The 14,354-nt window shown below is 39.2% G+C and overlaps 3 protein-coding genes across 3 annotated transcripts; 1 reads left to right on the top strand and 2 right to left on the bottom strand.

The window, feature by feature from the left end:
- Window positions 1-1,431: 1,431 nt before the first annotated feature.
- LOC106744995 (probable tyrosyl-DNA phosphodiesterase) lies at window positions 1,432-5,209 on the bottom strand. The gene is made up of 7 exons (XM_014620189.1): window positions 4,876-5,209; window positions 4,719-4,796; window positions 4,294-4,646; window positions 3,518-4,215; window positions 2,509-3,051; window positions 1,881-2,082; window positions 1,432-1,696 (listed from the first exon to the last, which is right to left on the bottom strand). The coding sequence occupies exons 1-7, from the start codon at window positions 4,886-4,888 to the stop codon at window positions 1,556-1,558; spliced, it is 2,028 nt and encodes a 675-aa protein (XP_014475675.1). The 5' UTR covers window positions 4,889-5,209; the 3' UTR covers window positions 1,432-1,555.
- A 329-nt stretch (window positions 5,210-5,538) lies between these two features.
- On the bottom strand, window positions 5,539-8,636 carry LOC106744997 (probable tyrosyl-DNA phosphodiesterase). The gene is made up of 6 exons (XM_014620191.1): window positions 8,392-8,636; window positions 8,246-8,320; window positions 7,012-8,173; window positions 6,308-6,856; window positions 5,978-6,182; window positions 5,539-5,837 (listed from the first exon to the last, which is right to left on the bottom strand). Exons 3-6 carry the CDS (start codon window positions 7,524-7,526, stop codon window positions 5,709-5,711), a joined length of 1,398 nt encoding a protein of 465 aa, XP_014475677.1. The 5' UTR covers window positions 7,527-8,173; window positions 8,246-8,320; window positions 8,392-8,636; the 3' UTR covers window positions 5,539-5,708.
- A 767-nt stretch (window positions 8,637-9,403) lies between these two features.
- On the top strand, window positions 9,404-14,247 carry LOC106744996 (rab proteins geranylgeranyltransferase component A 1). Its single transcript, XM_014620190.1, has 11 exons — window positions 9,404-9,748; window positions 9,847-9,913; window positions 10,573-10,764; window positions 10,852-11,038; window positions 11,118-11,355; window positions 11,427-11,649; window positions 11,733-11,939; window positions 12,028-12,152; window positions 12,531-12,691; window positions 12,776-12,949; window positions 13,116-14,247. The coding sequence occupies exons 1-11, from the start codon at window positions 9,700-9,702 to the stop codon at window positions 13,287-13,289; spliced, it is 1,797 nt and encodes a 598-aa protein (XP_014475676.1). The 5' UTR covers window positions 9,404-9,699; the 3' UTR covers window positions 13,290-14,247.
- The last annotated feature ends 107 nt before the right edge of the window (window positions 14,248-14,354 follow it).

Raw genomic sequence — 14,354 nt, 5'->3', positions numbered from 1 at the left:
AATTAAAATAAAGATTAAATAGAAATTAAATAGAAATTAAATAATACATTAGATAATATTCAAAAATTTTCTTCTTACAACCCCTATTTTACGTATTCTATGTATACATATAAAGTAACGATAAACATAACCATGTATTACTATTACACAAAAAATGTAATCGCGTTACGGTACTAAAATTTAAAAAATTAAGATTGAATATTGAATGAAAATTGAAGTAAAGATTGAAATAAAAAGTAAGAAATTAAGATCAAGGTAACAATATATTAAAAAAAATGATTAAAATATTGTTTTTCATTTAAAACTGAATATATAGGTCTGTTCATTTTTGCTGCACCGCTGAATTAGTGCAATAAGTTGAAGTGAGAAAACATATCTCGCCTCTTATTGCACTAGTTCAGCAGTGCAACGAAAACGAACAGACCTCTTGTTTATCGCATAAAAGTGGTCAGATTAATTATTGAATATGGAATATGCCCCAAAGTGACCGCTTTTATTAATAAACTGTGCGGATCATTTGACGAGATTGTTACTTGGCAATAATCGAACATCGATGGGAAAACGTGACTTTGCGGAACCACTCGGTGTGTATACCGACGGAAGTAGTGTTTGCACTGATTGCTTCAAGGTAAGCATGTCAATCGGACGAGAGATAAGAACGTATGTGTTAAAGATAGGTGTGAAAATGGGCAAAGGTTATGTATTATGATAATATACGAGTATGCCACGTGTGAAATATTTACTTCCGTATTTGGGTTTCGTAAGGTTCATTCTTACGAAATCCGATCAGCGAGAATGAGTGACGCGCTTTGCGGAGTGTGTTTAACAGCAAATTTCCCACGTTACGACCGCTTCGGGTACACATCGATACGATATCTGGCGTACGCGACGCGTGGTAAAAATTACGCGCGTTTTGACAATGAAAAGTGCACAGTATGCTTTAATTGCCGCGCGGGTATATACGATTCGCGATTAAAACCCGTTTGAAGGCAGAGCATGAACAGGCAGCACTAACGCTGCAAGGAGAGACGACGTTTCGGCCCTCGCGTCGAGGAAGCGCTTTCCTGCTGATGTTTTATGGAAAACGCGTCCGAAGCGGTGGGCGGCACGAATTCGCCGCAACATCGAGACGGAAAAAAAAAAGTCACGTGCCATGTGAGAACTCCCGCTGACATTTCCGCTTCATTACCTTTCTTTGTGTGGGTGGGTGTGTCTGTGTGTTCTTTTCGATTTTTTTTCTTTTATTTTTGTGATTGACTCATAAACAGAATATTCAAAGCCCGAGTAATTTGCATTGTTGTCAAACACACCACACACTCACTTCTGTTGAATATCTCTCTCAAGAGCGGGATTCCGATTTGCAACGCGAATGCAAACGTTTATTGTTGTCTAACGCTGCAGAGGAACAACAAAGTGACACATACGGGCGAATACAAATGGATGAGAATTTATTCACGAGTTTTCCACGAAGCCTTTTATCATGTAAAAATACTGTGCCACATTCGGGAAGAAACTTGAATAGCACTGGTTGCATCGGCAACTGAAAAATCGCCACTTAGCTGTGAGTGCTGAAAAACTCGTTGACAAAAGGACTGTCGGCCGAGTCGTATCGGCACAATGGAAGATCGTATGGAATCCGAAATATCGGAACGGCCGGATCCTCCTCGTCCTCGATCGGAAACGTCGTCGTCCCGGTCTGAATACAAAATATAAACGTGTTTGAAGTAATGATGAGAATAATAACAACAGCAAGGCTGACATTAATGTGTTCGCTACATTTGCATAAATAAGCGACATTAAGCCGTCAATATAATAGTTATTCATCGATTGTCAAGCGGTAACATACTCGTCGACATAATGTCGACAATAATGACACTCACGATGAACTTTGGTAGGAACACAACGCCGGCCTCGTAATTCGTTATGTAATAGTTGCTTCGCTGGACTCCCCATGCGGCTTTGCTGAGATTCGCGCTGGTCAGCACGAACCAAGGAATGCTTTTCAAGTCGGGCGAGATTCTCATGTAAGATTTAATATGAGGTATCGCTCGGTCCCGTTCTATTCGTGTCGACTTCCACTGGCTGGACAATCATGAAAGTGTGACCGTAGAAACCGTGTCGCCTCCAAAATATAAATTTAAGAAACGGGATTGGGAAATAACGTTACTTGTAACCATTACAACCAACACCATTACAAATTACTTTTACGTCATCAACAACTTTTTGATAGAGTCATAGCCCAAATCTATAATAGGTTTGACAAGCCTTTAGCCTTTTGCTCTAAACAATATATAATGTAACGTAATTTCTGACAAAACACGCTGCCACGAAATAATCGTAATGACGCTTAAATCTTAGGCATCACCACATTTGGAAATGCTTTTTGCTAGAAATTATAATATAACGCTTGGAGCAAAAGATTCAAGACCTATTGCAAGATCTATTAAATACCCAACCTTAAAGAGAGTAACTTTCTCAATCCCGTTATAAGAAACAAACGAAGCTTACTATAAGTACGATTCTATCCACTGTTGTTTGGAATGCATTTTCAAGCTGTAAGGCAAGCAAGAGGACAAAGTTTGGAAATCGAAGCTTCGCTTGTAATTCTCCACCGACGGGTAAATAAACTGGAACTTCGGGTGGCTCTTTAAACCCTGTGTGGTCTCCCGCGACATAGACGGAATGATCTCCTTCGACAACCAGCTTTCGTAATTCGGACCGAGACTGCCTATGCTGGAACACTGCGCAATTAGAGACCACTGCGGCGCGTCCGGCGGCAGGGTGGCGTGACGCGATAGTATCTGCGCCAATTTCCTGTGTCCCCAAGAATCAATTTCGAAGTTCGAGTGAGTTCCTGGCACAGAGGCGACGAAAAACACGTTCACGGCGGAAAAATCCGCCTTTCTCACTGCCCATATCCATTCCGTTAAAGCCGAATTCCGGTATTTGCTCAGATACCGCTCAAAGTCCTTCTTGAAATTCGTCGGTGACTCCCCGTCGGTGGAATCCGCTGATTCCGGCAGTGGAGGTAGATGAGGCGAAACCCACAGTCTGATTGGGGCATAATAGCAAAATAGTTTCAACCGTATATATCATGCCATCGGCAAAAATATCAACGGGTATTCAACAAACTCTCGGAGTTGGACAAATCGCATATTAAACATAATGAATGACACCCAACACTTTAACGGCCGCACAAGTCGTAGGAAAATATTTGCCTCATATCGGCGAACTTTGAAATCTTGCTTAGACCGTATCTACAAACATCTCTTTAAACATAAATTCGCATGAATTGCATTATTATATAATTCGTAAATTTGCATTGCGCGTAAATTGACCATTACGTAACCTCCGTAACGCAACAATTATAGACTATTATTATCGACAAATATTTCTTCATAAGGCGACAACCGCCGATAGAAAGGTAACGTATACGTGACAGCTATCATCAAAGTGTTAAGGAAAATTCAAATAACATTTAAAGGTTATTATTAGATCAATGACTAATTTGACAGACCCTTGTGTCCTATTCTCCCAGTCCTGAGTATACAAATTAGCCGTGGAGACGACCACTCTGATCCCGTCGTCTTTGTATCGCAAGATCATGATTTTAGTATGATGACATCCAAACGGATTCGGCATATCCACATGTATCATGGTGATATTGCGACTTACATTTTCTGTATCTACTCTATCACCATACAGAATCATCATGTCAGGACGTTGGGCAGCGAGCAGATATTGCAAACACAGCCATCCAACGTCCACCATGAAATTCAGATGAAGGCTGTTGACTATCTCTCCGAGACTTCTGTCAAGAATCTCGGGAAATGTTACGGAGAATTGTTGGCTGTAAGTTGCCTTTGATTTCTCAACTCTTGTGAAAAATACATGGTAAGGTGCTGAAAGGGCGTATTTTATTGCAAATTCTCCTGGATCCACGATAGATACATCGTATCCGGACTGTCTCATCCTTCGTATAGCTTCCTCTCGAACTTCTTTTCTGGATTTTTCAGTTTCACAAGCCTGATACATGTCCATGATAGATGTTCCTTTGCTACTACTTTTACTTTGTTCCCTGCTCGTGGAACTGCTCTGAGAGTCACCAATGATCTGTTGGCTTTTCTTAGTGTGAGCGCTACTCTCTATTTTGATCTCTTTCATTTTCTTCGTTACAGAACCAGCTGTAACTGAACTGTAACTTCTCTTTTTTGTCTATGAAGATAATGTTACACTCATTATATCCATCTTTCATAATTTAAAACTCCAATTCCTAACTCCTCTTTTACTAACCTTGGTATCGTCTGAATTCTCACGTTCTTCATGAGAGCTCAAAGCTCTAGACAGAGCTTGAGCTTCTGCATCCATCTGCTTAAGCTTATCTTGTCTCTTCTGTGCCATACCTTCCTTATGTTTGACTACTTTTTCTTGTAAACTTTCTTTGCTACTTAATGAGGATTGTGCTTTGGAAAGTTGACTACTTGTTATTGGCGTAGAATTGTCTCCATTTTTTTCTCTTTCCTTTCTAAGAACCATTTGCAATACTTTCAACTGATCCAGCAATTGTGAACGATCATCACATGTGAAATTAAGAACTTCTGGAATTTCTATCATGCCATCCAGCTGATTTGCCAATAATGCCTCCACTAAAAGTAAAATAACAGGTCTAAATCCTCATTGCATGAGCCAGAACCAATGATCAAGGAATGCAAACTTACAATGAGGATGTGACATTTCACTAAAGTGAATTGGATTTTTTCTGTAACATTTTTCTTTAAAAGGGCAAAGTTTCTTCACTGCAACATTAAACAATGATTTTTAACGTATTCCAAAATCAAAAAATTTGACATACATAACATTCTTGACCATTGTTACCTGCAGTATTCATCACTAAAAATAAAATATTAATGTTTACAAAGAAAATATGTATCTGGATAATAGCGCCACAAATGATATAATTTTGTTAATGTTTTATACGACAGTTGTCCAATGTAACATAACCAACACGATGATAAATTTCACGACCGCATTCTTTTCTCTAAATATACGAAAATATGTTAGAACCCTAATCTCACTGATACAAAGATTGATGAAAATAACGAGCAGATGATAGCTCGTAGCGGTAACTTTGGGATTAATAAAAGCAACGAGTCGAACGGTATAATGAGTCTAATATTTCCTGCAGACAGGACGCGATAACGCTTGCAGCGCGGCGGAAGTTCGCACAGTAACCAATAAACTTCTAGTGTTTACAGAAAAACTACACGTTGATTGGCTACCGCAAACTTTCGCCGCGCGAAAGTCACGAATAAAGTTGACGCGATATCGAAACGGAAAAAAGTCACATATTATATAAGAATTCTCTCTCTGAAATTTCCTCTTCTCTTTTCCTCACCTTTACTCTGTATAAGTCTATTAAAATTAATTTCCTTTTTTCATTTTTTTCGACTAACTCATGGGTAGGATGCATAAAGATCCAAATAATTTGCTGTTGATGATTACTATATATTTCTGTTATACNAAAAAAAAAAAAAAAAAAAAAGAAATTTAAATTTGCAATACAAATACTGACGTTTATTCTGTTTCCCAATACCTTAAAAAATGCAATAATACATATAGTACACTTGGTTTCAAAAAACAATTTGTACATTTTTTCTCGATACAGCTGCGTCGGCTGGAAAATCACCATCATTCCTTAATAATGTAAATCATTCCTCTCGTGTGATAAAAGGATCGTCGCTCGAGTCGTATTTACACAATGGAAGATCGTATGGAATCGGAAATATCGGAATGTCCGAACCCTTATCCTCGGAAATCGTGAACATCATTGTCCCGGTCTGAATACAAATACAAACGTAACAATAAGTGATAATAATAATATTAGTAATAAGATTGACATTAACACGCTCGCTACATTTGAATGAGTAACGATATTAGCAAGTTGTTCATCGAGCTGTACGACAATGACGATACTCACGACGAACTTTGGTAGGAACACAACGCCGACCTCGTAATTCCTCGTTATGTAATATTTGTTCCACTGGCATCCCCATGCGCCTTTGCTGAGATTCGCGCTGGTCAGCACGAACCAAGGAATACTTTTCAAATCGGGTGATACCCTGGTGTAAGATTTCACATGAGGCATCGCTTTGTCTCGTCCTGTTCTCGTCGCCTTCCACTGGCTGGATATAATCATAAAATTGTACAGAAATAACGTAGAAATAATTCCAAAGCTTTCTTTCAATGAATAACGAGTTACTGTTAAAAAGTAACTTCCTCGAATCTTTTATAAGAATAAGAAGCTTACTATAAGTACGATTCTAGCCACGGCTGTTTGGAATATACCTCCATGCTGTAACATAAGCAGCAGGTCGAATTTCGAAAATCGAAACTCTTCTCGTAATTATCTACCGACGGATAAATAAACTGGAACTCTGGTTGATCTCTGAGATCCTGCGTGGTATCGCATGACATAGACTTGATTACTTTCAACAACCAGTTATCGTATTGTTTACCAAAACTGCCTACGCTGGAACTTTGCGCGATTATGGGCCACTGCGACGCATCCGGCGGCAGCGTAACGTGCCAAGACAGGAGCCGCTCTAATTTCTTGTATCCCCAAAGGTTAGCTTCGATATTTGTATAAGACCCAGGAGTGCTCGTAAGAAGAAATACATTTATGGCGGAAAAATTCGCCTTCTCCACTACTTTCACCCACTGCTTTAAAAAGTCCCAGTCGGAACCCTGATATTTGTTCAGATATTGCAAGAAGTCTCTCTTGAAATTCGTCGGTGAATCTCCATCAGTAGATTTCGCAGATGTCGGCAGTGGAGGTAAATGAGGCGAAATCCACAGTCTGTAATTTGTGGATAAAATTGAAATAAATTTAGCCATAAACTCAACCGATTCTCAACAGATTCTCAAAATTGAGCTATTAACAATTACAATTGACAAATTAACAGATAAAAATAAAGAAAAATTCGTTGGAATTATTCTCAATTTTGGACGTACCCTTGTGTCCTATTCTCCCAGTCATCAAAGTGCAAATTAGCAGTCGAGATAACTATCTTGATCCTGTTATCCTTGTATTGCAAAATCATCATTTTAGTATGATGCTTGCCAAATTCAGATGGCATATCCACATGCTTCACAATGATATTATCTATTTCTTCCTCATCCACTCTATTACCACACAGAATCATCATATCAGTACATTGATCAGCCAACACATATTGCTCATGTAGCCATTTGACATCTACTTTACAATTCAGATGAAGACTGTTGACTATCTCCCCAAAACTTCTATCAAGAATCTCAGGAAAAGTTATGGAGAAGTTTTGACTGTAAGTTTCTCTTGATTCCTCAACTCTTGTGAAAAATATGTGGTAAGGAGCTGAGAGGGCGTATTTTGAAGCAAATGTTCCTGGTTCCACAATATCACGTCCGGAATTTCTCATTATTTGCATAATTTCCTGCTGAGCTTCCTTTTTGGACTTTGCAGAACTGCAAGCTTGATGTGTATCCATGATAGATGCTCCTTTGGAAGTATTTTCACTTTATTCACTACCTGCAGAATGGCTTTGACATTTAATGGTAACTCACTACGTGTGTCAAATGTAACTCACTATTTCTCCTTAATATAATTGCTACATTCTATTTTATCTCTTACATTTATCTCTCATATATATACTCTCATATATACATATCTCTTTTATTTTTACAAAGCCAGCTATAGAACAAATGTAATTTTTTTCTCTTTCTTATCTATGAAGATAATGTTTCATCCATTATATTCGTCTTCCGCATGACTAAACCTCCAACTTTTTCTATTAACTTTGATATTTTCTGAATCCTCCTGCTCTTTATTGTTCAAAGCTTTGAATAGAGCTTCTACGTCCATCCTTCTGCTTAAGCTTATTTTGTCTCTTCTGTACCACAGTTTTCTTATGTCTGCTGTTTCTTGCAAATATTTATTATTATTTAATAACGACTGCTTTGAAAAGTTGATTATTTGTTATTAATATAGAATTATCTTCCTTTTCGTCCTCCTTTTTAAGAATCATTTGCAATATTTTCAAATGATTCAGCGATTGAGAACAATCATGAAGTGCAAAAATAAGAACCTCTGGCATTACTACCATATCATCCAGCTGATTTGCTAATAATTTCTCCACTGAAAACAAAATAAAACTCATAAACTGTACAAGCCAGATTCTGTGATCGAAGAATACAGGCAGGTGCTTACAATAAGGATGTGACATTTCATTAAAGTGAATCAGATTTCTCCTATAACATTCCTCCATGAAGGGACATTTGTTTGCTACAATATTGGATAATAATTTTTAATATATTTTAAAACACCAAGATTTGACCATACTTGACCATTGTTACCTGTAGTATTCATCGCTGTAAATGAAATACTCGTTGATACGAAACAGTTGTTTATAAAAAAATCTTTTATTTGTTTAGATAACCGCACAATAGTACAATATAATGTGATTTTTTACGTTTTTATACGATAGCTATCAATGTAGCAGCCATAGAGATGTAAGAATAGAGAGAACAAGCCTGTAAGTGGAAGTCATAGAGACAAAGAGAGAGATGGATGCCGAGTGTCCTATCTGTCTCTTTCTAGTCACGCGCTGGGATTGGCTGCCGCGCCAACGACGATATAGCTATACATTTTTCTCCATCCAATTCAAAGAAACTGTCATTGCTAAAATGATCACTGCAAATATATGCTGTTTTCACTTCAAAATACAAAGGTAGTTGAAGTATATTCAACCATTTACGCCTTATATCTACATCCTTCAGTAGCCTACAACATTTACATATTTTTTTTAATGTAGGAAAAAATAACATATAATTATTTGAGGTTACGTATTTGTACTTTCTTACGAGTGAAAACTGCGGTTATATCCAGGATAAGACTCCGCCTTGCATTTCAAACAATGCCTCATTTTTAAACAAATCGCGTCCAATTATTATTTTGTTAACGTTCAAATATTTAACGAATTTTAATTCTACACACATGTGCACGCATATTTACAAAACGAAGTTTTAGTCTGCTTTCTCCCCTCCTGACGTCGCGTGGTCGTCTTGGCGGCTCATTGTAACAACCAATCACAGCGCTCGACTAGAAAGAGACAGATAGGACACTCGGCATCCATCTCTCTCTTGACCTCTATCACTTCCACTTACAGGTAGCATATATCTCTTGTTCCCTCTATTCTTATATCTCTATGGTAGCAGCCAATAAATGAAGACTGATGGAAACAATAGAACATACGACAACTAGTAGCGGAGACTTTGGACTAACCGAAGAGAACGAGTCCGATCGCATAACGGGTCTAACTGAGGCTGCCGCGACACCGGCAGATGGCGCCAAGCGGCCTGGCCGAGCAGGCGGTCGTCTCGTCTCTGCGTGGCGTGTTACACTGTGTTCTGTCAAACTCTGAACAAAAAGGGGTGAAGGCCCGTGCGCACGAGAGCCGGAGTGAAAGCTTGTGCTCGGGGTGGGGCCCGACTTTTACGCGAATTTCGACACTGGTAATCCGCGGAAGTTGAGGAAGATGAATTGATCGGCCTGGAATTGATCGCGACGTCGCACGACTGGTGTGTAATTATACTTTCGCGAGCGCGCTACTTCGCCGTGAATCCGTGAGACCAAGAAAGAGACAGCTGGGGGAGGAGACAGCCATGGAGGACGATCTGCCGACCGAGTACGATGTGGTCGTCGTAGGCACAGGTATTGATTTTTATCAGAACGATGCCGCGCGTCGTGCTTGACCGCGCCGATTTCTCGCCAGTAATCCGACAATGCTTGCTGATCATGATTCCCGACAGGTATGACCGAGTCCATCGTCGCTGCTGCGGCAAGCAGGATCGGCAAGAAGGTTCTGCACCTGGACAGGTAATACCCCAGGTGCCCGGCCGGCCCGACTTTCTCCTACTTCCTGCACTGGCATGCCATTTAATCAGATGCGGTCCCATATGTAACTGACACATCCTCACAGACTGTCTCTTACATGGCAGAGAAACTGAAAAGTCGGTTTAGTTACACCTGTAACATCTGAATTCGCATAAGTGATATCAAGCTGACTCGATCATTTCTGATCTATTTTCGATAACTATTGGCATTACATATTGTTTAAATATTATAAACATCCTATCATATAATTGTTATATATAACTGTTTATATGTAAAAATTATAATTATATATATACATATATATATATGTATGTGTGTGTATATATATATATATATATATATATATATACATATGGTCAAATCCACTTCATATAGTGATCATATAAACCTAAATTATAGATTTATTAAATTGTCTTTAGTTTGCCATATAAACTTAATCTATGCATTTATATCACATTTTATTAAATAGTAGAAAATGTCAGAATTGTATGATATAATATTGCATATATACTGCATATGATATCACTGCATTAATATACTGATCAGTGTACTTGTGATTAGAAATGTTAAATATTTTCCAAGAAAATGAAATGGGATTTATGATAGACCGTTTTATAAAAATTCTACTTATTTCTATCTAGCAATGAATATTACGGAGGTCTTTGGGCTACGTTTAATTTTGATGGATTGCAAAAATGGATAGAAGATCTAAAAACGGCTAAGAACAATACTAGAAATACAAATGTTGACTTAGAGGATGGTGAGAAATTTCTGAAGGCTAGCGATCAATATTCCACTGTCGAGAACATTGGAGAAACTTGGTACATTTCCAAGTAAGGAATGAGATGTGTATTAACTGTGTTCGACAAAGTCAGAAATTATTTTGCGCTCCGTTCTGATTGGTTTATCTCTGCATACAGCGAGGCGGATTTACCCGTCGTTTCCTCGAAAGACACCCAGACTGAAAGTTCTGGGGATAGCAGCGCCATCGAGGGTGCGGAAAAGACTGATCAGGACAAGGCTGACAAGAAAGAGAATGTGAAACAGTGGAGCATAGACCGTATAAAAAAGGAATATAGAAGATTTAACATCGATCTGGCACCTAAAGTGAGCTCGCTGTGCTTGCAGATACATACTCGCCCATTCTTTTGCACGCGTATCCTTGACGTGATCGTTTTCATTACAGCTGTTATTCGCCCGTGGCGAGTTAGTGGAACTACTGATTTCCAGCAATATTGCGCGTTACGCCGAATTTCGCGCGGTATCTAGAGTTGCCACGTACATGGACGGTAAACTCACGCAAGTCCCTTGCTCACGAGCCGATGTGTTCGCCAACAAAACCGTTAGCGTGGTGGAGAAGAGAATGCTGATGCAGCTTCTGACATCTTGCATGGAACAAGGTGCCGACAGTCCAGAATTCGATGGTATGTGGCGCAACATAGCGATAACTGACCGGCTCGGGATCAATGATCACACGTACAATTTTCATCTTCAGGTTTTCGTGATAAAACGTTCTTAGAGTATCTTAATACGAAAAGTCTCACGCCTATAGTGCAGCATTACGTTGTGCAAGCCATCGCAATGGCAACGGACAAAACATCGTGCAGGGATGGCGTTAATCGCACGAAGCATTTCCTGAATAGTCTTGGACGTTATGGTAATACGCCCTTCTTATGGCCTATGTACGGAAGCGGTGAACTGCCTCAATGCTTTTGCCGGTACGAAGTACTCGTAGGAGTCCTATGCGTTTTCCTAAAAATAACCGTCCCCGTATTACTTTTGTTTTCTTTTCCCTCTGTAGATTATGCGCAGTCTTCGGCGGAGTTTATTGCTTAAAGAGGCAACTGGACGGTGTGGTAGTCAATGGGGATAAATGCAAAGCTATTATCACTGGCAAACAAAGATTGGCTTTGGAGCATTTAGTCGTAGGGCAGGGACACCTGCCACCGGAAATCGTAGCCTCCGAAGGAGAGAATCAAATTTCGCGCGGAATTTTCATCACCGACAGGTATTGCACCGACGTTTCGTCGACGGCTCAAATGACGATCAATGTTATTTTGTGTCATGTTATTGGAAGAACTGCTTCATCTCTACAGATCAATTATGCAAGGCGAGAAAGAAAGTCTAACACTTTTGTACTATCCGCCGGAAGAAACAGGCCAGGAACCTGTTACTATTATCGAATTGGGACCATCCACCAATGCTTGTCCCCAAGGATTATGTATGTATAACATTCGTACAAGTACAGGATGTTTCTTTATATATATATATATATATATATATATAACATTGTATTTTATTATATATAAAAGTCGAAAACAATCTTGACAGATTTTTTCCTGCAACGCTTTGTAGAGTAGCAATTATTAAATAAATGCATTATTATAAAATAAATGCATCTCAAACGGCGCCCGATTAGCTGGATTTTATTCAATGATTGGTGCTTTATTAAGCATTGCTGAATAAAATTATCTGGTAGTTTTTTATTTGATTTTTACCAATTGATGACATTATATAATTAATGAGCGTCAGTTAAGAAACATCCTGTATATGTCGGCTGTCGGTTAAGTCGAATGTCCCTATTGTTCTTTTTCCTCAGTTATGGTTCATATGACATGCAAACGTACCAAGAACGCGAAAGATGATTTAGCGTATGTCGTAAATAAGTTCCTGAGAGCTGAACCGTTTGATCCCAATGCCGCACGTAGCTATTCTGATTCTCATACCCAAACGGTATCTCCCGATAAACGACATCTTCAGGTAACGAAACGTCCCTCTCGAAATTTAATCGAAACTAAAAACTTTCTATTCTACATCAAATATTCTCTCGAATAATTATATTAGGATGGTGATAATCAAGAGAAGGAAGAGACAGAATACCCGACACCTCAAGTGTTGTGGTCCCTGTATCTGAATTTACCTGCGAGCGACATTAAATTAAACGACTCGGCGCCGAATAACATTCACTTGTGCTCTGGACCGGATCTTGAACTGGATTTCGACTTTGCGGTGAATCAGGTATGTCGTTTTATTAAAATAAAATTGACCAATCATTTCCTAAATATTTATTATTTTTTTCCTTTCTGTATAAGCGCCTGTAGCTTAATGGTTTTTGCTTGTACGTGTGCCTGGGACGAAGTATCACCGCTTAGATAACTTTGTACAATCGTTTTTCCGCTTCTAGGCCAAGAGTATCTTCAAGTCTATGTATCCGGACGAAGACTTCCTGCCGCGCGCTCCTGACCCAGAAGAGATCGTTCTGGAGGGCGACGAAACACCGGGCCCGAAATTCGAGGGCGGCGTACCCGTGGAGGGCGAGGAGAAGCAGGACATCGAGAAGGCCGAGAAAGAGGAATAAACGATTACCGTATAATGCTTCTGCGTCTACAGTGTCGAAGAGAAGATAAGGCTTTTGCGCCTTTAGTGTCTTTTACCTTCATCGTTATTGCATTTCCTTATAAACATACTTGGAGAAAAAAAAAACGAAAAAAAAGTAACAAGCATGGGATACGAATTACGAGGCGGTAGTGATGCAAACGAAAAGAAGCTTCGCGACGTTAATCTTGGAATTTTTCGTACGTTCACATACATATACACACACACACACACACACGTTGTTTTTCGAATCTCCGAGCTCGTCGGACGGTTCCATCGTTAAAAATGCTTATCTTCGATTCGTCTCTCACCCTTACAAGGAACACGTGCTTTCGCATTTTACACTTTACTCACGAAAACGCAAGTTTTATGAATATTATGCTTGGACATGGACACAGACTCGTTAGAAGAGCACAAATGCGTTTGCCAAGAAGACAAAATACGGAGATCGATAGCACGATATCACGCGATCGTGCGATTTTATATTAGGTGAACATACTCTCGGCGATTCGTATTTCCCCTCATTTGTATAATTCTCTTTGCGCAATCGGATCATTGCGAGGAAAAAAAAAGAACAAAGAAGAACAGAGAACGACATTGCGTGAAAAAGAAGAAAAGGAAAGTTCGAATGCATTCTACTAAGTAGGCGTAGCGCTCGCAGTCAGAAATTCCAAGAGACATACTCCGTACACCGTATATAACGATATATCGGCAAAGGTATGAGAATGCAGAGAAAGAGAATACGGCGTCACGCTTTGATACTTCAGTAGACATTAACAGCAATTATATATAATATATTGTATGTGCACGAGCCATTAGTCATTTAGATAGACATCGTGACGTATTTGGGATTGATAGTTTGTATTACATGCATTATAAATGGATATGCTACCTTTAATGCGCTTGTCATAATATATCTGTAATAAACACGAAAGAAGAAAGTGCGCAACCTAATCTCGGTTTGAATCGGTGACTCGCTGATAAGTACGATGGCACGTACGTGGCTATCGTTTTATAGGATAGTGTGTACATCGATATCGATCAATTT

Source organism: Dinoponera quadriceps, unplaced genomic scaffold (genome assembly GCF_001313825.1).
Source record: "Dinoponera quadriceps isolate SergipeBrazil2010 unplaced genomic scaffold, ASM131382v1 scaffold717, whole genome shotgun sequence".
NCBI classification, from domain to species: domain Eukaryota; kingdom Metazoa; phylum Arthropoda; class Insecta; order Hymenoptera; family Formicidae; genus Dinoponera; species Dinoponera quadriceps.
The sequence above is the reverse complement of the archived record's forward strand: the minus strand, read 5'-3'. Positions and strand labels throughout refer to the sequence as shown.

What these genes read in the sequence shown, in the direction of transcription:
- LOC106744995 (XM_014620189.1), bottom strand. An exon ending in TGAAATGTCACATCCTCATT is followed by an intron (nt 4,647 to 4,718) that starts GTAAGTTTGCAT and finishes TTTTACTTTTAG; the next exon opens with TGGAGGCATTATTGGCAAAT. An exon ending in TGGATAGAATCGTACTTATA is followed by an intron (nt 2,083 to 2,508) that starts GTAAGCTTCGTT and finishes ATGATTGTCCAG; the next exon opens with CCAGTGGAAGTCGACACGAA.
- LOC106744997 (XM_014620191.1), bottom strand. Translation starts at nt 7,526, where the DNA reads ATGGATACACATCAAGCTTGCAGTTCTGCAAAGTCCAAAAAGGAAGCT. An exon ending in TGGGAGAATAGGACACAAGG is followed by an intron (nt 6,857 to 7,011) that starts GTACGTCCAAAA and finishes CACAAATTACAG; the next exon opens with ACTGTGGATTTCGCCTCATT. An exon ending in TGTTCCTACCAAAGTTCGTC is followed by an intron (nt 5,838 to 5,977) that starts GTGAGTATCGTC and finishes ATTTGTATTCAG; the next exon opens with ACCGGGACAATGATGTTCAC.
- LOC106744996 (XM_014620190.1), top strand. Translation starts at nt 9,700, where the DNA reads ATGGAGGACGATCTGCCGACCGAGTACGATGTGGTCGTCGTAGGCACA. An exon ending in GGAATTTTCATCACCGACAG is followed by an intron (nt 11,940 to 12,027) that starts GTATTGCACCGA and finishes TCATCTCTACAG; the next exon opens with ATCAATTATGCAAGGCGAGA. An exon ending in CCGATAAACGACATCTTCAG is followed by an intron (nt 12,692 to 12,775) that starts GTAACGAAACGT and finishes TAATTATATTAG; the next exon opens with GATGGTGATAATCAAGAGAA.